Consider the following 27828-nt stretch of genomic DNA (forward strand, 5'->3'; position numbering starts at 1 on the left):
CGCTAAAGCATGGACACCGGGGTTCGGAAGCACCTAACTCGGGGTGGGGAGGGGCACGGCAGAGGACAGTAGGGGAAGGACGCGGTCAGGGAAGCCCTTCCCGTTTAAGCTGAGATCTGGGGTCTGAGGAAGCGAAAGAAGTTCAATACTTATAATTTGGGTTCCCACGGAGAAATACTGCCAAGACACCGAAGGACACCTCGGCCCACCTGGTTTACAGCGACTCTGGGGGTGAGGCGTCATGAGCCTTGTGAATACTCCCTAGCAAGAACGGGAACCTGCTGCTTGTCAACATTTCGCCTGAGCTGGGCTCGCCCTACTCCCACAGACTCACACCAAGCGCAGAGCAGCGGCGGCCGCACACCGCCCGGCTCGGCGCAGCCCGCAGCCCCAGCGCGCCCGCCGGAGAGCCGGCCTGGTGCCACTCCACCCGGAAGCGGCCGCGGAGCCCCGCCCACGCAGGCGCGCGCGCCGGGGCGGAGCCCCAGGGCGCCCGCGGCCGGCGGTCACGTGAGCCGGAGTGTGACGTAGGAGGAAGGAGACGCCATTAGAGGAGGCGCCGAGGCAGCCGTCTTCGCTTGTCTTCGGCTTCCCGGCGCGGGGCTGGGGCTCTTCCCTCCGTCCGACGTTCCCTCGGCCTTGCCAGGCCTCGCGCGGAGGCGGAGTGGAGCCGGCGCCCGGGTCGCAGGGCCGGGCGGAGGGCCTGCCCGCGCGGCCGTAAAGGCGCTGCGGCGGCCGGGAGGCAACGCGATGGCTGCGGGCGGCGGGGGCGGCGGGGCGGCGGCGGGCCGAGCCTACTCGTTCAAGGTGGTGCTGCTGGGGGAAGGCTGCGTGGGGAAGACGTCGCTGGTGCTGCGCTACTGCGAGAACAAGTTCAACGATAAGCACATCACCACTCTGCAGGTGCGCCGGGCGCCAGGGCGCCGCCGGCCCCTCCGCGGCGGACTCGGCGGCCCTGGGCCTCCGGCTGTGGGCTCGCGGGTCTCAGGCTGTCCTCTTCTCTCCTCCGTTGACTGCTTTCCGAACTCGCCCTGGGGACACGCGGGGTCGCAGCAGCCTCTAGACGGAAGGACACGCTGTTGGGCGTGGAGGAGACGGGCCCTGAAAAGTCCCCAGGGGTTCCCAGGTGGCTGCGCGTGTTGGGAGTCCCCACCCGCGGCTAGTTTTTCCCGTTTGATTCGCTTCCGCTTGGGCCCTAGGTGCCCTTCGCTCTACAGTCACGGTGTCAGTCCTTTTTCTTTCTTTCGGAATTAGGAATTTAGCTGCGGATTTGATTTTGCGACCTAGGTAATTTGTAACTTTAGCGATTACTGATGACTAAGTGTGCAAGTTCCATTTTCTCCTGTCTTCGAGTAACCTGCTGATTGGCAAAGATCTCTGCAGGGTTTTTGAAATGACTGCTTGCTGGTAGGGGTTACGCAGTTTCTTTGCTGCTTGCGTGGGTCTAACTTGTGGGTCCCATAGTCTTCGAGGTCGGTCGACCCACATTCACATGGAAAAGTCATGTGAATACTGGCCAGCATTGGTCCCCAGACTAACAGCGTAGCTGCTGCTGGTGTTTATTTTCTTTACTTGTAGTGTTGGGCCGGCTTTCATCTGTAGTTAGGTTATGGTTACTCGGAAAAGTGTTAAAATGTAATCATTGATTGGAATTGAAGCCAGGCCTTTGAGACCGTTGTTGTCTCTCTGCTCTCCCAAAGAAATCAGTTTGCACGTGTTAGAAGAAAAATAACTAGTGTGACTTGATCAGTTCAGTCAGAAGCAGTAAATTCTAGTGGACTTTTGAGCCTGATTGTCTAGGTTCATATCCCACCTCCATCTGTTTAACTAGCTGTGTGATCTTGGGCCAGTGAATTAACCTGTCTGTGCCTAAGTTTATTCATCTGTTAAAATGGCCATAATAATATCTAGCTCATAGGGTTGTCAGGACAAATATAATAAAAGCACTTAGGACCTGGTCCAGTGCAAGCTCTCCATCTTTATTATTTCTGCCCCAAATTGCACAATACATCTTAATTAGTGACTGTGTTGTATAAGAACGTGGACACGTGTTGAATGCACAGTCTCCTGATTGTTGTGGTGTTTGATGGTTGATGCTATTATTAAACTACTGAACCTAGAATTTGCAAAGACTGGTTCTGATTCCATTTATGGTTGTATTTTTATTCTGTTTTCACTCCTATGTAAAGCATAATATCTGAAAAAGTGAATGTCAGGAAACTGCATTTTTTTCTTACATCCTTGTACAAGAGCAGTTAAACAATTTTAATAGTTATTGTTAAGTGTTACTTGTGAGATCAAGGAAGTTTGTAGGGTAGATATTTGTGATCATTTGGAACTTTAGAAATTCATTTAGATAAAGTAGTAACAATAGCTGTCATTTAGTGAGTTCCTAGGATGCTGAGTACTTTTCTTCTTTCTTTTAATTTTTGTAACAGCCTGTGAGGTGGATAGTTTTATTAGCCTCAGTTTACAGGTGAGGAAACAGGCTTAGGTAAGGTGAGAGTACTTTGCTGGCTGTCATATCACCACAAGTCATCATTATCACAAGTCCTGGTGCCCAAGCTGAAATTTGAACCCAGTCTGACTTCAGTTTTTGAGCAGTTAAGGCACACTGCCTCTGGATATTGGTGAACCACCTGTTAGTGGTTTCCTTCGTGCTACAGATTTAAGATAAAAGAGAAAACTATTGTAATTGAGCTCTTAATTTTTTTTAAGATAATTTAGCCCATCTACCTGAAAATTACACTTTCAATATATGTTTCAAAACATCTTCGAAGCTAAAAGCAGGCTAAAGATTTTTAAATATCTGAGAGAAAGTGCTGCAGTCTACACAGGAGAGAATGAAGTTATGGTAGATCTCAAGCATATCACAACCATAGCAGTCCTAATTTTAATATTTATACCACTCACCACGAACAGTATCTGGATTATATTACAGAAATGAGGATTTTGATGCATAACCAGTGCATGGAAACAGCTTTATAGATATAATCTCTTTCTTGTAGATATCAGTTCATCTCGTCTTTCTTAATTTTTTCAGAGAAATTTGACTTTAGTGTGACCCATAAAACTTCTTGGTATGCTTTTAGTTTCCAAATGGAGAGGAGATCATGTATCAGAACATAGGAGAGGAAGAACGCCTCTTTTTTCTTGTCAACAAAACTACCTACTATCAAAATACTTCATATTTTGTAAAGTACATGCTCATGCATTTCATATTTCAAAGAATTATAGGACTGAGAGGAACTTAAGATAGTTTATGGTTCACTGATTGTCTTTTGTTTAATATTTCAGTCAAGTGATTGTCTACTTTTGTCTGAAATCTTGGAGGTGAGAGGAGCTGATAGAGAAAGTGGAAAACTCACTATGTCCTGAGGTGGCCTGCTTTATTTTTGCACAGATCTAATATCCAATAAATCTTTCTGTATATAAAGCCGAAATCTGTTTCCCTGTAGTTTCCAGTCCTAGTTCTGCCCTCTGAATCTTGATCATTCCTGAAATCCCTTCTGATAGTTGCAGATGGCTGTCACATCCCTTTGAGTCTTGTCTTCTCTTAGGTAAACAGCTCTGGTTCCTTTAACTGCATCTCCTTTGACATTGTAAATCATTGCACTGTTGTGAGATCTCTTCTTGACACTCACTATTTAATCATTGTCCTCTTTCCTTAAAATGTGATGTCTTGAGCTGTGAAGATGATTCCAAGTGTAGTTTGGACTGAGCACAGTGAAGGGCAGGCTATCACCTGTCCTATTGCCAGTGCTTTCCTAACACTGAAGTGGAAAAGATTCTGTGAGCTTTTCGGGCAGCTGTCACATTGATTAATATTGGGCTTGCTGTGTTAGTCTAGTTTCCTTCAAAGAAAAAGACGTTACATCCTCAAATTCTTTTTGATTTTGTAGCTTTCTTGTTCCTAATATAGTTGACCCACTAAAGTTGGCTTTGACAGATTTGCTCTAGTGATTAAAACCTGTTAGTGCCCTTTTAAATTTTGATTCTGTAATTCAAGAAACGTTGATTGGGCTTCTGTGGGTCAGGCATTTCATTGGGTCCTGGGCATGCAAAGAAGAATAAGGCATGGTCTCTACTATCTGGCTTAGCTCCTCATTTTAACTTTGTCACCTGATGATTTGGTGAAGACTTTGAAAGAAAGGGGAGAGAGAGGGCCATGTCAGAGCTCTGTGGCAGGTCTCACTGTAGTCCAGTGATACATGGCCAGAGGTGTTTTTTTCTTTTAGACATGTAGAATATCAGGGTGGAGTTTCTTCAGACTATGCATGGGCCATAGTTCTCTTTCCCCTTCAATGAGAAACAGTTATTATGGGGTGTTGTATATATTAATGATAACAGAATCAGAAAACAGCTTAAGACTGATTGCCATGGGCTACTACCTAGTGGACACAAAGCCTTTAATGAAAATGGGTATTCCAGCATTACAAATGTGACTTTTTTGCCCTAGGTACATCAGTCTTGCCCACAGGGGATACCATGCGATGCTTTGTCAGAGGCAGAAAACAACAGAACGCTTTGTTTCTGCAGTAGGAGGTCATATGATGTGATAAAAAGGGACAGGACTTTGAAGTTAGACATGAGTTTGAATTTTGGCTCTTTCTTCATAGCCATCTCGCTCTTAACAGTTATTCTAATGTTTGTAAGCTGGCTCTTCATCCATAAAATGGGAAAGTCTCACTCATAGAATTTTTGTGTGGGTTAAATAGCTCGTATGTAAACCTGCTAGCACAGTGCCTGGCACATGTTTGTTTAATGAATGTTTGCTGTTGAATGAATAGTGCTTAATTTGTGTTGGTTTCTTTCACGGTAACTCAGTCAAAAAGGTAATGGGGTTAATTTGGCAAGAATTATTTTGAGAACCCATGCTGTCTCTGAAGGATCACCTCATTTTAAAAGTTGCTTATAGATTTTATATATAATATATATGAATATATTATATATATAGACACACATACATGTATTTATTATCCATTCTCGAGTTGTGGCTGGGATTGACGTTTCCGGAAATTCACTTCTTTTTTGAATGCTGTGACATTTGTCATGCTTTGGTGTTTTAGTACTGCTCCCTTTTTGCAGGTTACTGATAGTTAGGAAGTGATATTGTAGGTAAGCTCACTGAGAGAACTCAACATCCTATACCTGGCCCAGGAAACTTGATCTTATATAGAGTAGCCTAGCTCTCTTATGTAATTTCCTCGCTGATTTGGGGCTTTGATAAACTTGACAGAGACAAGAAAGGCAATTGGAGTGAGGAAGTTACTGCTTTTTCTCTGGAATTTATTAGGGCAGTACTGCTGAGCCTAAGCAATTAAATTCAAGAATTGTTTTTTTCATATTTGTGCTAGATCAAACATTGTGCTAACTGGGGAATATAGGATGAATAAGGTACTTTAATTGTCAGTTAGCTTTCCTGACTTTAAATGTTTGTGCCATTTTGATTTTAACCGTGCCCTGTCTTTCGTATGTCTCTTTATATCAGTGCTCTTGGGTGATCGCTTCCTTTCTTTAGTTATACCCCTTTTTTTCCCTTATTGAAGGTGTTCTAAGATTATGCACTCTAATAAGTCCCTTCTCACACTTTCAACTAATCTCCTATATAAAAAGTAACATTGTTTTTAATCAGAACCCTCAGTCATGTTCTGTTTTAGAATTCTAACTGGATTTCCACCTGTCTGCCTCCTGAAATCTGGAGTAGGTTCCTGTCATTTGATTAGCAAAGTGGTCCTATAAGGTTGGCTGGACAGATAGTATCCTGATAGTTTGGCAAATTAGGAAACTAAGACTTGGATTAAATTTCCCAGGTTCCACAAATGGTAATGGTGTACCATTTTTTTTCTTAAACTAGGTCTACTAACTTTTTTTTCCCCACGTACCTTAACCTCTTGAACAACGCTTGGCGTTCAGGTTCTAGCAGTTAGTTTTACGTTTGGCATCATAGGCTTTGGTCTAGGAATCTTGGTTTCCCTGTTTGTAAGATTAACGTTTTGAATGTCTGAGATATCTTCCAAGTAGTCCTGGAAGCCACGCTGAAGTTGATTCAGCCAATTCATTTACAATGTCTTTGTAAAATACAATAGTTGAAGTCTTTTCCCCCATCAGTATTTTACTAGATACATGTAGGCTGTGGAAACGTGGGTGAGTTTTGTTTTTGTTTTTGTTTTTCTTCAGAAAAGAGATTTTCTTCATTGTGGCTTTGAATTCCTAATATACAAGTATTCCATATCTGACTGCCATTTTCTGCTTTGTGTTTTGAGCTGTTCCTCTTTTGACTCTCCTTTTCAAAGTATTTACTTAGGCTCTAAACTGATTATAATCCCTCTTTTTAGAAACTAAGGACAAGAAATATTAAAGTATTCAAACATTCAGCTTAATTTTCTTTATTTTTTATTGAAATATATTTGGCATGCACCATTGTATAAACTTAACATACTCAACATGTTAATTTGTTACAGTCATATGTTGTAATATGATTGCCATTGTAGCAATCCTGCTTAGCTTTCTGATAGCTAATTTTTATCGCCTTGCTACAGGGGACTAGGTTACAGATTAGCTGCCTGAATCCTTTCATGTCTTAAGTCTAGAAGTAGTATTGATGGTTAAATACTTAAGTCTGCGACAATGTTAGTGACTAGCAAAAATAATGGAACTCTTTAGTTATAAACACACATATATTAATGAAAGTCTGTTAAACTTAAAAGGTATTAGATAAAGACAGGAACGTATTTCTTTAAAATTCAGTTACTCTTCTGCTTTAGGTATTTTGCTTTGCCAACAGTTAGCAAGCACAGCAAGTGATCTGGCTAACAACCAAAAAAATTGATTTAAGTTATGAAAAGACTTCCATTTGGGAGATAGAATTTGTTCCTATTATATCTCTCCTGTAATTCTATTTTCTTTTTTTAAATAGAGATTTCAAAAAAATTACCACTTTGATTTCAGATAAGATGTTGGGTAAATAAGCATCAAGTACAAATGGCAGATGTCATCTTGAGCTAATAAGATTGTTAATTTTGTAAATACCCCTAAAGTTTGGAGGATGAAATCATTGAAATTAGAAGTAGTAGTGGTACTGTAGCTCAGGGTTTGGAGGAGTAAGGTGGGAAGTGGACCGTTACTTTGCTCTTCATTACTTTGTGCTTACCCGGAGAATATTTTGGGAGATGAGTTGGTCTCCAGGAACATTTAGTGTCCAAGTGGAGGAGTGCCAGGTTAAGAATGTCTGTATGTTCTAGAATAGGCAGCTTTGTGCAATGGAAAAAGCACTGTGGAGTCAGACTTGCTGCCACCCACTGCAGTACCGACTGAGTTGTCTGACCTTGGGTGAATCACTCTCTTTTCTTTAAATCTCAGGTTCGCAACTGTAAAATAGGGTTAATTACCTTTACTTCACAGGGTTGTTAGGAAGAGTAAATGAGAAAGCCCAAGCACAGTGCTTGACACATAGTATGTACTATGTTTTTCTTCCTATAGTCCTAAAACATTTGAATTGATATTGTTTAATGCCACTTTTCCCCTTTCCTTTGTAGATTGGGGGTTCTTCGCAGAGATTATGCCAGGGATTTATAAATCCCCTGGGAAAGTGTGTGAAAATTGTTTTTGGTATGTGCATATGAACAGTTTTCTTGTAAGTGAATGGGTTCATAGCTTTCATCACATTCTCAAAGAAGCCCATGATCGCTCCCCGCTCCCACTCTCACTACCATGTAACAGAATTAAGAACCACTGCCCCAGAGTATTAGAACTACAAATGGTATCTCAGTAGTCTGGCCAAATTAAGTATGCCTCATAGAGGTGGTTTAAAAAGATAAGACAGATTTCATCCTTTTGATTGTTTGCTGCTATTTTGATGTTGCATGAAATCTTGCAACTTTATTCTCAAATATAATGGTATTTGTTTTTAAGACAGAAGTTTGCTTTTTAAGAAAAATATCTATAAAATATTAAAAACCTAGGATGTATATAAAATGAGACAATTTATATTACAGAAAGAATCTTTCCATAGAGTGGGACTTGAGTTTTTCATTATGAAGAAAGAAAAAAAAATGATTTAATGGAGACCCTTTGATAATGTGCTTTACTGGTACATCAAATATTTGATTTAAAATAATTTGGTTTATAAGAAAACTTGTAGGAGCACATCCCTCACATACATTGAGTTAGACCTGCGTTGATTTACCCAGGCGCATTGTAGATGTATTCATCTGCAGTGACAGTGTTTGCTTGTCTGCTGAGGGCAGCGCTGTGGCTCTCCCTACTCCCTCCACTAGTGAGGTGTTAGCTCACATCTCAGTCTGGGAGCTACTGTAGCAATAGTGGTTCTGAGTCATGTCCACAGCTAGACTGGGTTTCAGATTCCACTCTGTCACTCACTCTTTGACCTCGGGCAAGATACTTAGCCTTCCTCTGTCTCAGTTTTCACGTCTGTAATATTTGGATAATAATTATGTTAATATTGAAAATCTTGTAGGAGACTACCGATTTTGTTGTAAGGACGAAATATGTAATCTAGTTAACAGAAGACTTATACCCATGAAAAGATAACTTATAATATGTGGCAGTATATGCTGTATATTACAAGATTATGTTCCCTAAAATTCTTCAGGATAGAGAAATTCAAAGTGGGTTGTATGGATGGTATGAGAAAGCTTAAAAATTCAAGGAAGAAGAGTATAGGTTCTGAACTGGACTTGAATAGATGGTATTCAAGACAGAGAACAAAGAATAGACCCAAGTTAGAGGGGAATTTCAAGAACAAACAGAATTGGAGGGAATGTATATAGACCATAGAAGTTAGACGGTAAGTAGAGAAATACCAGAAGCTATCTTATAGGAAGATGGATGTGGACAAGTTATGGAGGTCCTTGGATACAAAGATAGGCTTTGAGATTTTTACTTGCAGATTAGGGCTCCCTAACTTTTGTAAAGGAGAAGCTTATGAATGATTTTGTAGAAAGTGCTCAGCATAGTACTTGGCAGAAAGTAAACATTCAATAACTGTTAGCTAGTGTTAGCACCAGCAGTGGAAATGACTGTGTAGTGTTTCATTGAATGGATGGGCTGTATTTGTGTATTTTTTTAAATTGCCTATCGATGGACACTCAAGTTATTTCGTGTTTTTTTTTCCTTATAATCAATGCTGTGATAAGCACTCTTTCCATAAAATTGTTCTGTACATCCGTGGTTCCTTAGAAGAGACTTAACACTGTTCCTTAAACTCACCGTGGGAGGGTGGTGATAAGTTTCAGAAGGAATAGTAGTAAGGAAATGATCAGGCTTTACCAGCTCTAATTCACTCCACTCTGCTGAGAAATCCATACAAAACTTATGACAAAAAGGTTATTATGGTATTAGCTGCCAAAAGGGATGTAGTTCAAACGTACTTATTAAAAATGTTAACTTATTAGAGAACCCTTCTATGAGATTTTTTTTTTTTAAATCATTGAGGCTTTGGGAAGATAATTTGGCCTGTAGACTAGAATGTGAGGTGAGACCAAAGGAATTTATATTGTGACATCATATGAGACTGGTAGTCATAGAACTCTAGAGGAAGTACGAAGACAAGGCCTGGTAGATTTTTTGGGAATGTGAAATGATAGGGGAGGAAGAATATTCAGTGATGATATTCCTAAGATTTAAACCTCAGTGACTTGGAGAATGTGTTCAAAATACTAAAATTGGAATGGAAAACCAATCTTGGAGGGAAGATCATTTTAATTTTAAATACGTTTGAAAGGAGAGGCATTTAAATTGACCTATCAAATATTTGGGTAGGATTTAGAATTTGAGTTTCTTTTTGTAGCTTTGATATTGGTTGGGTTGAAATAAATTACACAGCTAATAAGTGGCAAAGCTGAGATTCATATCCCAAGTTCATATTCTTAGCCCTTGTGCTATATAGTAAGTGAGAGAGGTCTTTCAGTAATAATTCACTATCCAGCTTTGTATCTGCTTTACTTTCTGTGCACTTTTTTCTATTTAGCAACACCTAAATTTGACTGTCCCTGCATAGCTGTGAACTTGGCTTTTCCTTTTTTAAACATGTCAGCTGACTCTATTCTGATTATATTTCCTCTTCAATTACTCTTGATTCTGTTTTCTCTTTTCTATCTTTAGGCCCTTTTTGTTGTTCTCTCCAACTTTGTAGTAGCCACCTGTCTCCCAGGTCTAGTCCTGTCCTTTCCACTTCAGCCTCCCCTCCTATCCCAGAGTCATTCTCTTAAAATATATATCTTATAGTTGCTCAGTGCTTAAAAATCCTTCTGGTTCTCCATTGTCAACAGTATTTTTTCTTAACACTTACTCCTTAGGATGAATTAGCTATTTCTCTAGGGAAAAAGAGGTTGAATAAGTTTGGGAAATGTGTGTATAAATGCAGTTAGACAGCCTTCCTTTTGGCATAACCTTAGTCTGATTAGTGCACTCTGAATGTACAAAGAAGATACAGAGTAATATGCAGCATTTCCCAAATATACCTGACTGTAGTATACTTTAAAAAAAAAAAAAATGGGTGTCTTAGTGTCTTGGAATAGGTTTTATTAAGACCCATGAGGTAAAGCCCATATATCTAGACGTGGAATTCTAGGACTTTTTTTTATTCATTCAGCCTTTGCCTATCTTTGTAGTCTCATTTCTGGCACTGATCATACCAATTTGGAGTTCCCCATGGGGCTAGGGGGTTATGTGTTTCAGGCCTCAGTAGCTTCACCCATCTGTCCAGGAAAACCCCTACTATTTCCTAAAGGGGAGATCATCACCTTCTTTCTAAAGCCGCCTTTGTCTCGTCTAGTCAGGCTTCACGCTTCCTTTCTCATCACTCTCCTTACAGTATACTGGGCAAGACCTTCTGTTGTAACAGTTATCGCATGGTACTGTAATTCTCTTTACATTTTTGATCCACAATAGATTATAAGCTCCTTGAAGGGTGGAACCGTTTGCTTTCATTTCTGTGATATTATTACCTAGGACAATTGTTGGTTATCGTCTGAATAATTATAAAATAATTGCAGGAACATTTTAGATAATATTGGTATTCATGCAGTTAAGTAAACTACCAGTAAACATTTATTTCATCTTAGAAATCTCTTAGAATCTTTCTATAATGAGTAGGTAAGGTGGCATCAAATTAAAGGCTCTTAAGAAAAATTTTTATGGGGGAAAAAACTAAGAAAAAGTATTTACCAGTTTTTCTTTGTATTTTTTATAACTTGCATTTATAAAACAAAGTATCTTTTTCTTATATTAGAATATAAATAATGTTCTGTTTTCGGTGAAAATCATGTTTGGTCATTAATAAGTACTCAGTGATTACTTTTTCTCCCAGATAACCTGAATTTCATATTGAGATGATTTCTTCATCTGTACTTACTAGGGTAAGAAACGTATTTTTGTATGAAACATTGTTTAATGTATATCTCTCTTTTCTTAGGCATCATTTTTAACAAAGAAGTTAAATATTGGTGGGAAAAGAGTAAATCTTGCCATATGGGTAAGTTAATCTTTTCAGCTTTGTGAGTGGAGGCCTTTACCTGTTCTTGGTACTGTAATAACTAATTGGCTCAAGAAATAGGAATTTTTTTCTGGATTTTTTTTTTTAGTTAACTGAATGTTAGCCAAAACTTTTTTAGTAAACATTTCTTCTAAAATCTGGTGAAGAATTTTATCTTGAATATAATTGTATACATGAATATTGCTATCATAACTTTTCAACTGGGGAAGGGTCAACTCAGAGAGATTCCACACAGAGAAAGAACAATGTGGGTGGACAGCCTGCCTGGCCTTTTTTCCCCCTGTGTCTCCATGTTCCTACCGTCCAAGGGTGGCTGATGGAGAGTAGGGGAAGGGTAATGCAGTAGGGTAGCTGTTGGCAGGTGGTCCTAGTGCATGCTCTCTTTCCTTGTCCCCTCCCTCTCTGGGGAGCCTAAATTTAGGGCAAGGCCTGTTCCTGGCTTATAATGCCATCTTCGCCATTCTGACCCTCTAGCAACTGAACTGGTTTTTTAATGGGGGTAGGAACATTACTGAGGATGAGGAGGGTTGGGAGGGGAGAAGTAACCTGTGTATAGCCGTAAAACATTAAATATTTGTTATAATTCGACTTTTTAAAAATTTTTGTGACCTGTTTTGTTTCTTTTAACAGTGTTTTGAAGTTTTCTGTAACTTCATGCCCACTTTTCAGTTAATCAAAAAGTTCAGTGTAGTTGGCAATAACAGGTGTATTTTTTTTTCTGATCTAATAGGTGTTTCTTACTTTATTTAGGATACAGCAGGTCAAGAGAGATTCCATGCATTGGGTCCAATTTACTACAGAGATTCAAATGGAGCTATTTTAGTTTATGATATAACAGATGAAGATTCTTTTCAGAAGGTATTCTATTTACTTATGGGTAGATGACTTATAGAAGACAGACCTGATTTTTCAAGTCTCTATTAACATGCCTTTGTTTAGTAATGTGATTAGTCTTGGTTTTAAAGATAAAGTATAATTTGTGCATAAATGGTGACCACTCATATGTTTTAATGGAGCATTTAGTTCATGTTAACAATATGAATTTCAGTTATTAATAGTTTATTACATGGCATTCTCAGATGCTAGGAAAGGGAAATAATCTGAAGTAAAGCTTCAGAAAAATATAGGGCCTTTTTTTCTCCCTGTTAAAAAAAATCAAATACATTTTTTTGGTTCCATGCACACCAGCGACCTGAAAACTTGGTGTGACTGCACAGGCTGGCTCCCTAGTTGTGAAGAGGAAAAAGAAGCACTAAATGAAGTTTAAGCTCTTTCCCCTCACTAAATATCCTGGAAGATATAATAGAAATTTTAAAAGGACAGTCTAGATGGTGGTTATTTTAAAGCTTTTTCATTTTTTTTCACCCCTCTGTAAACATACACCACAATATAGGATTTTTAAAGTTGTTTGGGACCAAAAATGAGTTACTGTTAAACTTACGTTTGAATTCTTTTCACATTCAGGATGGTGACTGATTACTGATTTGACCTTTCCTCTTGGAATAAATTGGTCAGGGGTGTGTAACTAGGGTGGTAATTTCCAAGGCAGAAGCTTTTCTTGCCTTGAGTTACAGGTTTCTTGTTGAAATGGCTTGCCCTTTGAGTTTTTTTTCTTTTAATTTATTTCCCAGTGTTTAACTGATGAAGCAGATGTACAAGTTAGCCTTTGGATTATTAATGACATGTGGAAAAACCTAATTCAAGGAGTAGAAAAATAAAACGATAGGTAGCTTGAAGATTTAATGATATTTTTAAAAGTTATTTTGGGGCCACTATTTGGTGCTATTTGCTATACCTTCGTGCCTTTTGGCATAAAAAGAAATGGTTTAAGTAATTTACAGATTAAGAGAAGGTTGAGTCTTTTAAGTTGAAAAGTTACCAGTTGTCTCTTGCTACATAACAAAACTCCCAAAACTTACTGACTTAAAACAACGATTTGTTATTTCCTCTGATTTTGTGGGTTAACTGGGCAGGTCCTCTGCTCCATGTGGTGTCAGTGGAGTCACTCGTGCAGCTGCATTGAACTGGGAGTTTGGCTGGGCCAGGGCCATTCAAGAAGGCCTGGTTCTCCTCTGTATGGCCTCTTAATCCATCTGGTGTCTCATCCACTGATAACTCTCTCCACATGCTCTCCTTGTTCCGTATTCTAGCCTAAGCTTCTTAAATAACCACTGCATCCCAAGAGTGTATCTGCCAGGCCTTCTTAAGGCTTAGGTTTGGAACTGGCATAGCGTTACTTCTGCCACATTCTCTCAGTCAAAGCAAGTTACAAGGCTAGCTCAGATTCAGAGGGAGGGGAAATAGACTCTACCTCTTGATAGGAAGATTGCCAAAGAATTTGTGACCATCTTTAACTCACCACAGACTGTCTGGGGGTAATGAATAGGATGCCTGCAGAGGGTGATCTGATTGCAGATGAATAAATTTTTTTAAAAAATTGGTTTGACTTAGTAGGTTGTAATATATATGTATAGGGAGTAGATTAATAGATAATTGGATTCTGGCATGTTTCCTTTGAAGTGATCAGGATGTACGTTTTATACCAGTAGTGTCAAGTTTTTCTTATGTGATATCAACTAGGGGAGGAAGTGAAATGCTTTTCTGAAGACTTATGTGAATGAAACAAAAGATGGGGCTATACTGAGAAAACTGGTTTAGTACTATTATAAAGATAAGGTGGTATGCTAATTACCTTTGCTTTTGTAAAGATTTAGGGTTTACAGAGCATAGGAGTATGGAACTGTTAGATTTGTACTGTAGGACCAGAGGCACAGTAAGTGCTTACCACATATCTCATGTAATTTTTGTAATTTATAGATGTGTGCATTTTTTTTAGGAAGGAGTAGAAGTTCTGTCTCATTTGATTACGTACAGATTAAATTCCGTTACAAAAAATGTAAGGAGGTATCCAAGTTCGTTCTTTATCCTATTTTATTGTAATCAATGTATTTGAAATCATGAGTTCAAAATATTAGTTTACTTAATTCCAGTTTACTGCTAACTGTGCCTAGTGCTATGCTTCATCCATAGTGAAGAGTCATTTTGTTACTGGAGTCATTGTACACCACTCTTTCTCCACCAGGGGGTGGCAATGTCTGGAGACATCTTTGGTTGTCACAACTGGAGGGTGGTACTGTTATCTAGTGGGTAGGAGGCCAGGGATGCTAATAAACATCATGCATTGCACAGGACAGTCTCTCACAACAAAGAATTATCTGAGCCCAAATATTAGTGGTGAAGAGGTTGAAAAAACATGTCATACACTAAAGGGTGAAAACTTATTTTGCCACTCTTTTTTTGGTGCCCATAAACATTTTTTTTTCCTTTAACTGTATGACACAGAAGCTCTTAATGCCCTCTATTTCAGAACCATTTGGGGTACAAAAGCTTTTTAAACCAATGTGTTTGTCAGTCCAAAGTGATTCTATATAAGTATCTATTCTCAGAGGCTGGAGATGACATGCTTTTGCTGTGGTGAATAGCTTTGCTTGGATCTATGGAAGATTTATGAAAACTTGCAGTTAGAGGTGCTTCTTTTATACCTGTATGTAGATATGGAGAGAAGTTGTTCCATTGAATGTTTTTATGTGTGTGGTTTGCACTATAATCTGGCAATAAATGATCCTACAGTGAATCTTTCCTAGTAATAACTAAATATATGGGCTCTTAGACAGAATTCTGAGGTATTTTGAAATGTTGAGTTTTAGGATGTTGTTATGGTAGTCATTTTAACAGGACTTGTTTTAATATTTACTCTTTTGTATACACAGGTTAAAAACTGGGTCAAAGAATTACGGAAAATGTTGGGAAATGAAATCTGTTTATGTATAGTTGGTAAGCATCATTACTTTTTAAAAATGTCCTTTTTTTCCTTAATGATTGATTAAAGAACGGTAAATAAGTAATTCTCATTTTAAAGTTATATGAGAAAAGAAGAAGAATGGCATTTTAATATTTTAGGATTTAGGATTTGGAAGTGATCTTTCAGGAGATTCAAGCTTCTGTACTTCAATGACTGCTTTGGGGAGCAAGTGGGAAGCTAAACACATAGGACTTCAAGTCCTCCAGCCTGGCTTCAATTTGACTTTTAGTATTTCACCGTTAAGACTTTGTGTAGGAAAAAAAAGAGCTCAGAAACTATTTTAAAATAGAATTAATACCAATGACTTAAGCTAGTGTTCTTGTTCTATACACTTAACTTTACGCATTTTTGAGTTAGGGACAAATTTGATTCCAGGGATTTAAGTAGATCATGACAATAATGGTGGAGAGATATTCTTAACGGGTGAAATAAAGGAGCTCTAGAACTCACTCTTGGACTTCTGGAATTTCTCTTTGGTTCCCTTTTTCTTTAGATTATTATTTCTGTGATATACCAACTAATTATTGAGCTGTAAAGTGTATCAGACACTGTGCTGTGTAATCAGTAGACATTATCTTATGTAATCCTCATAACTCTACGAGGGCTTTATACGGCAGGCCGAGCCCTGGAGATAGTTAATAACTTGCCCAACATTAGGCAGCCATCAGAGATCAGATTCGAATTGTGGTCATTCTGACTCCTGTGCTTATGTTATTAATCCATATGATGAACAGCCTCATGCTGTTTTCTCTCTTCCTTTCTACGTGACCGATAGAGTAAAAATGGCCTAGGAGAAGCCAGGGTAGTTTTAGTGGAGGATGTAGAATGGAATGGCAGCATGGGCAAATTCTGCTTTCAACCTTAAGAATTTTCTTTTTGTAACGTGAGTTTACGTTTCTTTCATTTTGTCGCCATTAGATTGGTAAACTTCACTGTTCCAGATCAGAGTGCCTGTCTGGGCGAAGCAGCCAAGGAGATGATCTGACCTGCTTTTTATAGTCTAGATGTTAGGCTGGATGACCAGGATATTTCAGACTAGAGCACCAGAGTAGTAGTTTGGGGGAGTTTGGGGCCAAAGCTGCAGCTAGTCGTTAGTGAGTTTGGCCTGACTTTGTCTGGTGTATGGGACTTATGGGGAGTGGAAGTGGCCAGTCAGTGAATGACTGCAGGTTTGTTTATTTGGGTTTCTGGTTATCTCAGAAGTGAGGAAGAAATGACTAGTATGTACTTAAGAAAGTCAAAAAAGCTTTAAGAGCTTGTTACTTGACCAAGGTTACCAATAACATTTTTTAAAAATTAGCCAGGTAAATAAGTTTATGAATAATTAATTTACACTGTGTTCTCTTCATTTTATAAGAAAGTTTAGGAATATTGGATCTGGTAGCTTACTGCCCCAAGTAGAGTCAGATATTCCTCATTTAATGTTAAATAATGTTTATTAAGGATTAGTGTAAAGTATAAAAAGCTCTCACTTTCTCTTTTCTGTTGACAAGTGTGACATGGAATTTTAGTTGTAATTCAGAGCTGGACGAATTTTGAGAGCCCATTTACCACACAAGAAAAATTGCACCAAGTTCACACATCTGTGAACCAGCAGCATAGAAGACCCCTGTGCTGCTGTCTCATCCCGACGCTGCCCGCTGACGTCCCTCACCAGCCCCCTCCAAACACGATCTTGAGTTTTTACTGCATGGTCTGGTTTTGTTTCAAATATTATGTTAATAGAATCATACAGTATGAACTCTTGTGTCTGGTTTTTTGGCTTTACATTTTGGCAAGATTCCTCTCTGTTCTTGTATAGAGTTATAGTTCATTTTATTCTTTTTGCTGTCTAATACTTTATTCTGTGAATATTCCACAGTTTATTCTTTTGCTATTGGTGGACACTTACATTATTTTTTCCACCTATTGTTTTCATCCTATTTTCTGTGGTAGTTCAGTGTTTATTCTCTCTTCTGTTTTATTGCTAACTTCAAAATAATTATAGTACCTCACAGGATTGTGGTGAAGATTTAAATAATGATTTGGAAAACACTTGGCATACAGAAAGCATTTGACAAGTATTTGTTCCTTTCCCTTTACATAACACAGCTCTTCAAACATTTGAAGCCTACTTGGGTGGTTCACCTAAAGTTGTATATTCTCTAGATCTTCAACTGTTTTTCATTTGGCCTAACTTGTAGACACTGTCATCATCCTGATTATTTTTTCCTATGTTTGTTTCAGTGTATCAATGTATCCCCTGCGCTTGAAATGAACACTAGAGCCCACCCGTTGTTGAGCCATTGTATGTTTAACATGGCTCTCTTTTTTTAAAATCTTCACATTGTCCTTCTACCAACATTCCCTAAGATTGTATACACCTCAGCAGCCATGTCAACTCAGTGTCTCCTTTACATAGATTATAGTTAACGAAAATGAATTTCTTTTTTATAAGTATTGCTCTTCTGTTGGGCTTTTCCCATCTTGTTCTTATATAATTATTTAAACCTAAGTGTAGGAATTTAAGCTTGTCATATGCTTTTGAATCTTTATGTTTGATATGTAATCTACTAGCTTTTTTATGTGTGAATTAGATACTGAACCTTCTAGGTCCTATCTAAGCCACTGATACTGTGTTAATAGAAAACCCTATACCTCACCAGCAGGGACTTTTCCCTCAACATTTAGTTAATCCATTGGTCAGCCACTGTTGGTTGTGGTTGCTCTACTTGATAGTATTTTGCTTCTAGTCTCTCCTTAACGTTGGTATGTTTGTTAAACAAATATATATTATTAATAGTTACCATAAGGGGCCAGCCCAGTGGCATAGTGGTTAATAAGTTCACACACTCTGCTTTGGTGGCCCAGGGTTCATGGGTTCTGGTTCTGATCCTGGGCACGGACCTACACACTGTGCATCAAGCCATGCTGAGGCAGCATCCTGCATACATAAGAGAGGAAGATTGGCACAGATGTAGCCCAGGGCCAATCTTACTCAGCAAAAAGAGGAAGATTAGCACAGATATTAGCTCAGGGCCAATCTTAGTAAAGGAGGAAGATTGGCAACAGATGTTAGCTCAGAGCCAATCTTCCTTTCAAAAAATAAAAAAATAATAATTACCATTTATTGAGTGCCAGGTACTGTTATAAGAACTATACGTTTATTATTTAAGCCTCCTGACAACACTGCAAAAAGGTTTTGTTGCCATTTCCATTTTACACATGAGAAAATGAGCTTAGAGAGCTTGCTATTTCCCAAAGTACATAGCTAATTAGAGGTAGACCTGGGATTTTAACACAAGTCTGTCTGCTGCTTCAAACCCATATTCTTAGCCAACGCTACATATTGCTTACTGTGTTGCAGGCTTTGGGAATAGTATAGTGAATAAGTTAACAAAATAGATATGATCCTTGTCTTCCCAGAGCTTATCTTTTAGGGAAAAAGAGAAAAGCAAGTTACTATTATATATTATAAATGTTATGAAGAGGGAAGTGCAGAGAGCTGTGATAGCACAGAAGCAAACCTAACTAGATTTAGGGGTTTTTAGCGGGAGGGAAGATTTCCTAGAGTGTTAGATTAACTGAGTTAGCTCGATGAAGCCAGGAGGATGGTGGTAGAAAAGTATGTTACATACCATGGGCTTCAATTCTCATACCATTATTGATTTTCCATTTGCTCATTCGTTTGTGATGAATATGGCTGATATTAATAACTACTCTTTATTGAGCAGTTACTAGATGCTAGGCCTTTTACGTGTATCATATTTTCACATCAACCCTGCAAAGGTTGTTAGCTACATTGTACAAAGTGAGGCTAAGTTACAGCCCAAGTTTTATCAGATTTAAAAGCCTTTTGAAAGCTTCTTTTCACTACGCCACACACCATCCAGTCTGAGCAAAATATCAGCTCTTGGCATGGCCATATTCCTTTCATGTTCCTAATTCAAATATGTATTTTAGAGAAGATAGTTTTTACTATTCTTAGGAGGGTGGATTTTTCCCTCCCTCTCCAATAGCCTCAGCCAATTTTTATTTTTTCTAAACTTTATAGTACTATACTTTCAAGTAAAGGCTTACTTTGGTGGTTTTCTGAGGTTTTAAACCTATTAGGAAGAAGCTGCACAGTAGTATTGAAGCAGATGCCAGCCTCAAAGCCTTAATCCTTTTGCTGTCTTGCTTTTAAAAGAATATAGGAGCTAAAGAGGTTTTGAGCTTTGGAAAGATGTCAGTCACAGGCAGTTTTCTGTGACTTGGTCTATGCTATCAATCTATTATGAACACTGATTGTTCAAAGAAATAGTAGTTATTTAGTAGAGGGATCTTTTTTGTGTTGTTTAAAAAAGATTATTAGAATAGTTAGCTATTTTAATAACTGTGTTTATTAAAGGTAGTTAAGTTAATACTCAGCCATAAAAAGGGATAAAATCGTCCCATTCACAACAACATGGATGGACCTTGAGGGTATTAGTTAAGTGAAATAAGCCAGATAAAGAAAGACAATCTCTGTATGACTCCATTCATGTGGAAGTTAAACACGTGGACAAAGAGAACAGCTTACTGATTACCAGGAGAAAGGCGGGGTTGGGGGTGGGCACAAAGGGTGAAGTGGTGCACCTACAATATGACTGACAAATAATAATGTACAACCGAAATTTCACAAGGTTGTAAACGATCATAATCTCAATAAAAAGAAAAAAATGATATAGGACTATGTGAAAAAAATCTTATAAAAAAACAAAATCTGAATAAATTCTAACGCCATAAAAAAAGGTAGTTAAAACGTTGTTAAATAGTAAAGCAGTAAAGTAATTGTCTGCTTCCCCTATCCTCATTTTTTTTTGATAGATGTTGATAATTCTGGTGGAGGAAAAGAGGCATTAAAGATCTAGAAAAACAACTCATGTGGTATTGGCTGATTGAAGCAAAAGTCTGTTCTGTGTAGGAGACTCCTGTTGGACATGTTTAGAGTGGCAGAATCTTGTGCCTCTGTTTGTTGGAGCCGCCGGCCACTAGGTGGTGCTTTTTGCTTTCTTCATAGCATGAAATAACTTGTCTTTCCTCTGGTGATGTTGGATACATTGGCTATAATATTTACAAAATTAAAAATTGTATTGACAAAATGTAATGTAGGAAATCAGAACTAATATGAGTCTTCTTGCTGAGGATGACTGTTCAAAGCAGGAAGAGCTCATTCCTGAGTTCGTTGGTGCAAACTGAGCCTTAGTAGAGTCTGCTTCCCTGCCTCTCATCTTTAGGCTATGGGATCCTGTAGTTACTTGTAGCTGTTCATAATTAGATACTCAGAATTTTTGAGGTCCTCCATATACAAAACTTCTGGGCTTGTATTTTTCAGTTCTAAGCATTGCATCTTTCACTGGGTGCTCACTTCAGGGCTTTATCTGAAATTGTCTTCTAGACTAAGGTCTCAAGAAAAAACGAGTTTATTTATGAGATTTCTTTTCCCCCCATAGGTCGTAACAGAAGAAATGAAAATATTTGTCTGAAGTGTCTTTTCTTAGGGTATTTTCCCCCTTTCCTTTCTGTTATTTGTTTTACTTTTAGCACTCTGTGTCCAGCCAACTCACCTTGACCTCTGCCCTGATTCCATAAGGAATCTGCATTTTGCACTGTCTCATTTTTTTTTCTGGTGGCATTTTAGAATAATCTCAGTTTGGTTCCATTGTTTAAGGAGAGCTAAGCTTTCAATAATTTTAAATCTGCATCATGTGCATATATTAGGTTTTTTCATGTTTTTAAAACAGTACAGTTTTCTCTTCTGTAGTAGTGAAGTGCATTTTAATGCTTTCTTTAACCAGTTCGTATCATCCAGGACACCAAAATACTTGTAGGATCCTAGAGACTAGCCTAATAGATTTTTGTGAACAGTAAGCTAGCCTTGCTTAGTTATCGACTGGTTTTAAGTTGATTGGGGACCATTTACACTTGGCTAAGAATCATAGGTTTATCCTTAGTGAATCTTAGTCCCTGTTATACCCTAAAGCAAAGAATAGTGCCCATCTCTTTGGAAAAGTTATTTTCTCTGACAGAGGCTGCAGCTTCAGGAGGGGTATGCATTGAGCTATTTGAGGGAGGTTGAGGCATTCACCTTGACTTGACAGTCTTTTTTTTGAAAATTGACTCTGAGCTAACATCTGTTGCCAGTCTTCTCTTTTTCTTTTTCTTCTCCCCAAAGCCCCCCCAGTACATAGTTATATATTCTAGTTGTAGGTCCTTCTGGTTGTGCTATGTGGGACGCCACCTTGGCGTGGCCTGATGAGCAGTGCTAGGTTCACCCCTGGATCCGACCCACAAAACCTTGGGTCACCGAAGCCAAGCATGCGAACTTAATCACTTGGCCTCAGGGTCGGCCCCTACCTTGACAGTTTTGATCAACCCTCATATCAGAGGGGTTTAACTTTACAGTTTCAGGACATTTAGAAGCCTCATAGGTATTTGTATTATTTCTCCAGGTGATTAAAATGGCGATTGTAATATTTAGAATTGTCTTAATTTTACTATAAAAATGAATCAATATTAAAGATTGGTATTTACTTTTTCAAATTAGGTAATAAGATAGATTTGGAAAAGGAGAGACACGTTTCCATTCAAGAAGCAGAATCGTGAGTGTTACCCCCTTCCCCAGTCCCTCTACGGGAGAAGCCTTGCTCTTGGGCCGGGTGCTTTTCCATTTAAGTGCCCTCTCGAGACAGAACTGTGGGATTCAGTGAAGCAGGTGTACATGGGTCATTTCTGGACTTTTGGCAATATTTAAAGATACTCCACTCTCACTCTCCTTTTGATTTCAGTAAAAAATATGAGTGATGCAAAAGAAAACTATCATGGTTGAATAGCCAGTGAGTCACAAAAACTTGTAAACTATTTGGGTTCCAAAGTGACTTAGAAAAATGTTGTCTTGTTATACTTGCGTTCTTATGTAAAATTTGGTTCGATGTATAGAGATGTTAAATAGCTACATAGTCTTTAATTTTACTAAACCTGAGTTAATTAGTAATGTCACTAAAATTGCCACTGTAAAGAAAGTTCAAATAGCAGTCATGACAAAAAGATGAAAAAAAATTTTTTTTACATCAATCCCTTCTTTTTTAAGGTATGCAGAATCTGTGGGAGCAAAGCATTATCATACTTCAGCCAAACAGAACAAAGGAATTGAGGAACTCTTTCTTGACCTTTGTAAAAGTAGGTATATTCAGATTTAGTATGTTTAGAAATGGCTCTTTTTAAAATATTGGTAGTGTTTCTAAAGTGATATTTTACAGTCTCCATTAATGACCACATTGATGATTTGTCACATCTACCAGTACTATTATTTAATATTTTTTCTTTAACTTATTTTTTAAAGCTTGAATACCTACTTTAGCCCTATTTTAAGCAGTAATGGCTGTGAAATCATATGTGTGCTATGTGCTAAATACATATTAAAATAATGCCTAACTATTAAAATTAAAAAGGCAGGGGGAATATACAGGTTGAAACAGATTTGAGATGTAATAGCCTGTTGCAGTGGTTTTTTGGATCCTGATTTGACAAACTAGTGAAAAAGAACATTCATGAAACAGTTGAGATTATATGAACACTCACTGGATATTTGATGCTATTAAGAAAGTATAGTAAATTTTTTTAGGTGTGGTTATGCTTTTAAACAGAGTACTTATTTTTTAAAAAAAGTTCTTGTAGAGATCATATTAAAATAATTTATGAATAAAATTATGTGTCTGGGATTTGATTCAAAATAATGGTAGGGATGTTTGCCAAGTATGGATGAAATTGTATGATGGACATATTTTCATTATGCTATTCTTTCTACCTTTAGATATATTTGAAATTTTTTATTTTAAAAAGAAAGAAAGGAAAATTTTTATATACTGCTTGAAAGTCATTTCTCATATCACCAAGAGAATGCATATGATACTTAGGAAAACCCTGGTTTGCAGAATAATGGATTGAAATGATTTTGTCAAATATATTCCTTGAATTTATGGACCTCAGATCTCTTTTGAGAATTTGATGAAACTATGATTTTTCTCTCTAAAAAAATGTATATATATACAAACTTTGGAGTAAATTTCGGTTTTATGAAAACCTGGAGGTCATTCTTAATTCTTGAGTAATTCTCTAAGTGAGGTCCCCTGATCAGCAGCATCAGCATCACTTGAGTGTGTTGAAGTGCAAATTCTTGGGCCCTGCCCTAAACCTGCTAAATCAAGATCTCTGGAGATGCTGCCCAGAACCTTTTTTTTTTTAACAATTCCTGCATATGATTCTGAAGCAAACTAAAATTTGAGAACCACTGCTGTACCTATATTGATCACCTGGGGATCTTGTTAAAATGCAGATTTTGATATAATTGGTCTGGTGTAGGCCTGAGCTTCTTGTTTCTAATAGGCACTCAAGTGGTGATGATGCTGGTCCTCAGACATACATTGAGCACCAAGGTTCTATACCAGTGGCTTATAAATATTGTAAATCTCACATTTTTATTAAAAACTTTTGAGTATTCCTCATATTTACTAAAAATTACAGAACATATACAAGTACTAATAAATTTTGTACATTATAAAACGTGCATAAAAATAGAAATTTTGAAAGGTTGAAGAAAAATAAGTAGAAATTAGAATTTGTAATATTTTCTAATTTCATCTCAGCATGTTGTCCTGCCTGCTTCAATTTGGAAACCATTGTTCAGGAGCAGTCTCTGGACCCAAGTTTAAGAATCCTTGTTCTGTTGGGGTTTTTTTTAATTTTTTTTTTTAATTTATTTTTTCCTTCTTCTCCCCAAAGCTCCCCAGTACACTAGTACATAGTTGTATATTCCAGTTGTAGGTCCTGCTGGTTGTACTCTGTGGGACACTGCCTCAGCCTGGCCTGATGAGTGGTGCTGGGTCCGCTCCCAGGCTCTGAATCGGCAAAACCCTGGGCCACTGGAGCAGAGTGTGTGGGAACTTAACCACTCAGCCATGGGGCGGTGTCCCCCCTTGTTCTGTTTTATGGATTCCCTCTTGTTTGCTTGTCTTTGCAGATATGTGTTTTGCAAATATTTGCCCCTAGTCTGTGTCTTGTATTTTCAGTTTTCTTAACTGTGTCTCTCAAATAATAGTTCTAAATTTTGATGAGGTCTGGTTTATCAATTTTTCTTTGATTTGTTTTTTGTGTCTTATATGAGAAATCTTTGCCTAACTCCAAATGACAAAGATTTCTCCTACAGAGATTTTTCTCCTGTTTTCATTTAGAAATTTTATGTTTTACATGTAGGTCTGTAATTCATTTTTTTGTTAATTTTTGCGTATAGTGAGAGGTGTAGGTCAAGGTGTATTTTTTACATGTCAATGTCCAGTTCCAGTACTGTTTCTTGAAAAGATCCTTCCCTCTTCATTGAATAACCTTAGCATATATGTCAGAAATCAAGCGACTGTATATGTGGGGGTCTATTTCTGAACTCTGTTCCGTTGATCTCTATATTTTTCCTTTCACCAATATCTCACTGTCTTTATTAGAGTAATTTTCTACTATATCTTTAAAATCAGATGAAGTGAGTCCTCCAGCTTTGTTCTTCCTCCATCATCTTAAACTTTCATTCTTTCAAATATCATTTGCTTAAAAAGTACACATTGCTGGTTGAAAAATAAATTCTGTACCCTAAGTATCACTTGTACTTGAACAAGTTGAACTTCTTTAACATATTTCTAAGTATATTTGGAAAATCTTAAGGATTATACTTGTATACAGTCATTTATTTATTTTCTTATTTTTTATTTATTTATTTTTTAATTTTTTCTTCTCCCCAAAGCCCCCCAGTACATAGTTGTGTGTTTTAGTTGTGGGTCCTTCTAGCTGTGGCATGTGGGACCCCGCCTCAGCATGGCTTGATGAGCCATTCTAGGTCCGTGCCCAGGATCCAAACTGGGGAAACCCGGGGCCGCCAAAGCAGAGTGCAGAAACTTAACCACTTGGCCACTGGGCCGGCCCCCAGTCATTTGTTTAGAGCAGAAAGTTTTTTTTCCTCTATTGTTGTCACTGTGGCTATTATACAGCTGGACGAATATAAAACTGTAGCACGCTACTAATTTTTTTAACTTGCAGGAAAAGCTATTTAGTGAGCTGACAAAATGTTTATTATATTTTGTTTCCTTGATTGAAAGTCAGAAATGGCTATCATGGTGGTGTACTGAAATTACAGAAAGAGAAAACTCAAAGATTTAGTCCTAAATAATTTCTGCTTTCTCCCTCTCCTAGGAATGATAGAAACAGCGCAAGTGGATGAGAGGGCAAAAGGCAATGGCTCCAGTCAGCCAGGAGCTGCAAGGCGAGGTGTACAGATTATCGATGATGAGCCTCAAGCCCAGAGTGGTGGCGGAGGGTGCTGTTCTTCTGGATAACTGTTCACACCTAAGAAATTTAAAACAAACTGTGGATCATTGCCCTCAACATGAAGACTGCCATATTCCAAGTCACATTATTTTACCAATGGAATTATAGAATTAACAGTATTTTAAATTACATTTATAACACTGCAGAGACCTTAAGTGCTAAACATAGTGGAGTTTGTGACCAGAGAATTGGCATTTTCTACAAATGTTAACAAAGTAATTACCAATGGCCTTTTTACATATTTTTTCTTTAATAAGGAATAATGTGCATGTGGAAAAGACCTACTTAAAGCCTTCATTTATATTCTTTTAAATCAAATCTTTATTTAATAACTTATATATGTTATTGGAATGGTATACATTTTTGCAGCCCTTTGCATTTTGTGGTAATTTGAATTGTATCACTTCCTACCAGCAAACTGTTTTTGTTTTTGTTTTTTTTTTATTAGCAGATACCCGAAGTACTATTTTTGCAGGGTTTGCACAGGCCCCTAACTGTCTACTACTTTGGTATAATCTGTATACATCCTGTATGCTGAGCTGGTAAAATAACATTGTAAATTACATATTAAATATTTTATTTGCTTTTACAGGCACAAGGTGCAAAAATATATACAGTAGTCTCATTGATGACTGTAAAGTGAATTAACATTTGGCAATAATGCCTAAGCTTTTTGTCTGATATAAAGATCATAGCTCCCCTTCACTACTTTTGTCTTAACTTGAAAGTGGTGTGTTTAAATTTTCACATATACTTTACTTGAATTATTGCTGTTACATTTTTTCATTTCTTGCCTCTTATTATAAGTCCATCTGATGACTGAACAACAGCATTTGCCTTTTGGTTTGTGGGTTTTTTTATTTTTTGGATAAAAGAGACGACTTCTGCCAATTTTCCTTAGAATGGTTAACTTAACTTAGAAGTGTTTGAGTGGAGTATGCTGAGTTTCACTTCTGCGATGGCTTTAGTTTTCTCTTAGGCTTTATTTATGTGAGATGGGCTCACTAGTGTGAGAAGAAAGGAAGAGGTCCCAAATAGTAACCACTGACCAAGACTCATTTATGAGGCATGCTAGTGGTAGTAGAAGACAGCACTTTTAGATCCTTTGTGAGCAAGTTGTATTGGTTCATTGCTTGCCAGAGATGAACACAGAAAGTTTTGTTTGATTTTATAAGAGATATCCTTCTGAGTTTCTGTGAAGGGAAACATTTCGTGTAATGCAGTTGAAGTGAACACTGGAAAGATTTACTATAAAATTATATTCTTGTATACTTTGTAAATTAGTCTCTCATTAGGTTTTTTTTTCCTTAAGTATAAGACTGAACTTAAATTTGTTAATTTTAATAGAATCAGGCACTGCTCGCAGAAGGAACACAAATTGTGGAAATTAACCTAAGTTGTTCTTGTTCTAATATATATATTTTTCCATTTCTGTCATGCTTGGAAAACTAGTAAATGTTTGTCTAAGATAAAATGGAATGGTCCCTGGATTTACTTCTTTTAAGAAGCGTTAGTATGCAATAAAGTTGTTAGCATGAACAATTAAGAGGCTATGAAGAGGTTATAGTTACTAAAGCAGTACTACCATATTTTTAAGCTAAATTTTCCTAAATGGAGTAGAAGTTGAATGAATTGACGCCTTGATGTTATGATGTTAGAATTTTAACTTAATATTAAGTGTTCTGTGAGCCCTCACTTTATCCTATTTAATTATCGCCCTTGCCGAACTCAACACACTGACCCCTCTGTTATGTGTGTTTGGGGAAGGGGAGTGGGAGGAGCAGGGAGATAAGCTGAAATTGTCTTCTTTTGTGGGATGACTTTGCTGTGCAGTCTCTCAGTTTCCTGTGAAGTTAATGTTTATACAGGAGGTGGAGGGAGGCAGGGGAGTCATGAGGACAGAATCAGGAAAAACTGCTTTCACCCTCCTGGTTCCTTTGGAGATAGTAAAGAAACCCTTGCCATTTCTACTGTTGTAGAAGTAGATGGAAAATAACTCTTCTCCCTTGGAGTGAAATATGTTTTTTAAACTAATTAGAGATGAAATTGAGCTTTATTCCAAAAAATAAAGTCATAAAGC

General features: G+C 37.8%; 1 protein-coding gene across 1 annotated transcript; it reads left to right on the plus strand.

The window, feature by feature from the left end:
* The first annotated feature begins 508 nt into the window (after positions 1 to 508).
* On the plus strand, positions 509 to 27294 carry RAB21 (RAB21, member RAS oncogene family). The gene is made up of 7 exons (XM_023631458.2): positions 509 to 903; positions 11438 to 11497; positions 12269 to 12376; positions 15289 to 15352; positions 21928 to 21982; positions 22471 to 22559; positions 25614 to 27294. Exons 1-7 carry the CDS (start codon positions 751 to 753, stop codon positions 25754 to 25756), a joined length of 672 nt encoding a protein of 223 aa, XP_023487226.1. The 5' UTR covers positions 509 to 750; the 3' UTR covers positions 25757 to 27294.
* Positions 27295 to 27828: the final 534 nt, after the last annotated feature.

This window comes from Equus caballus, chromosome 28 (assembly GCF_041296265.1).
Source record: "Equus caballus isolate H_3958 breed thoroughbred chromosome 28, TB-T2T, whole genome shotgun sequence".
NCBI classification, from domain to species: domain Eukaryota; kingdom Metazoa; phylum Chordata; class Mammalia; order Perissodactyla; family Equidae; genus Equus; species Equus caballus.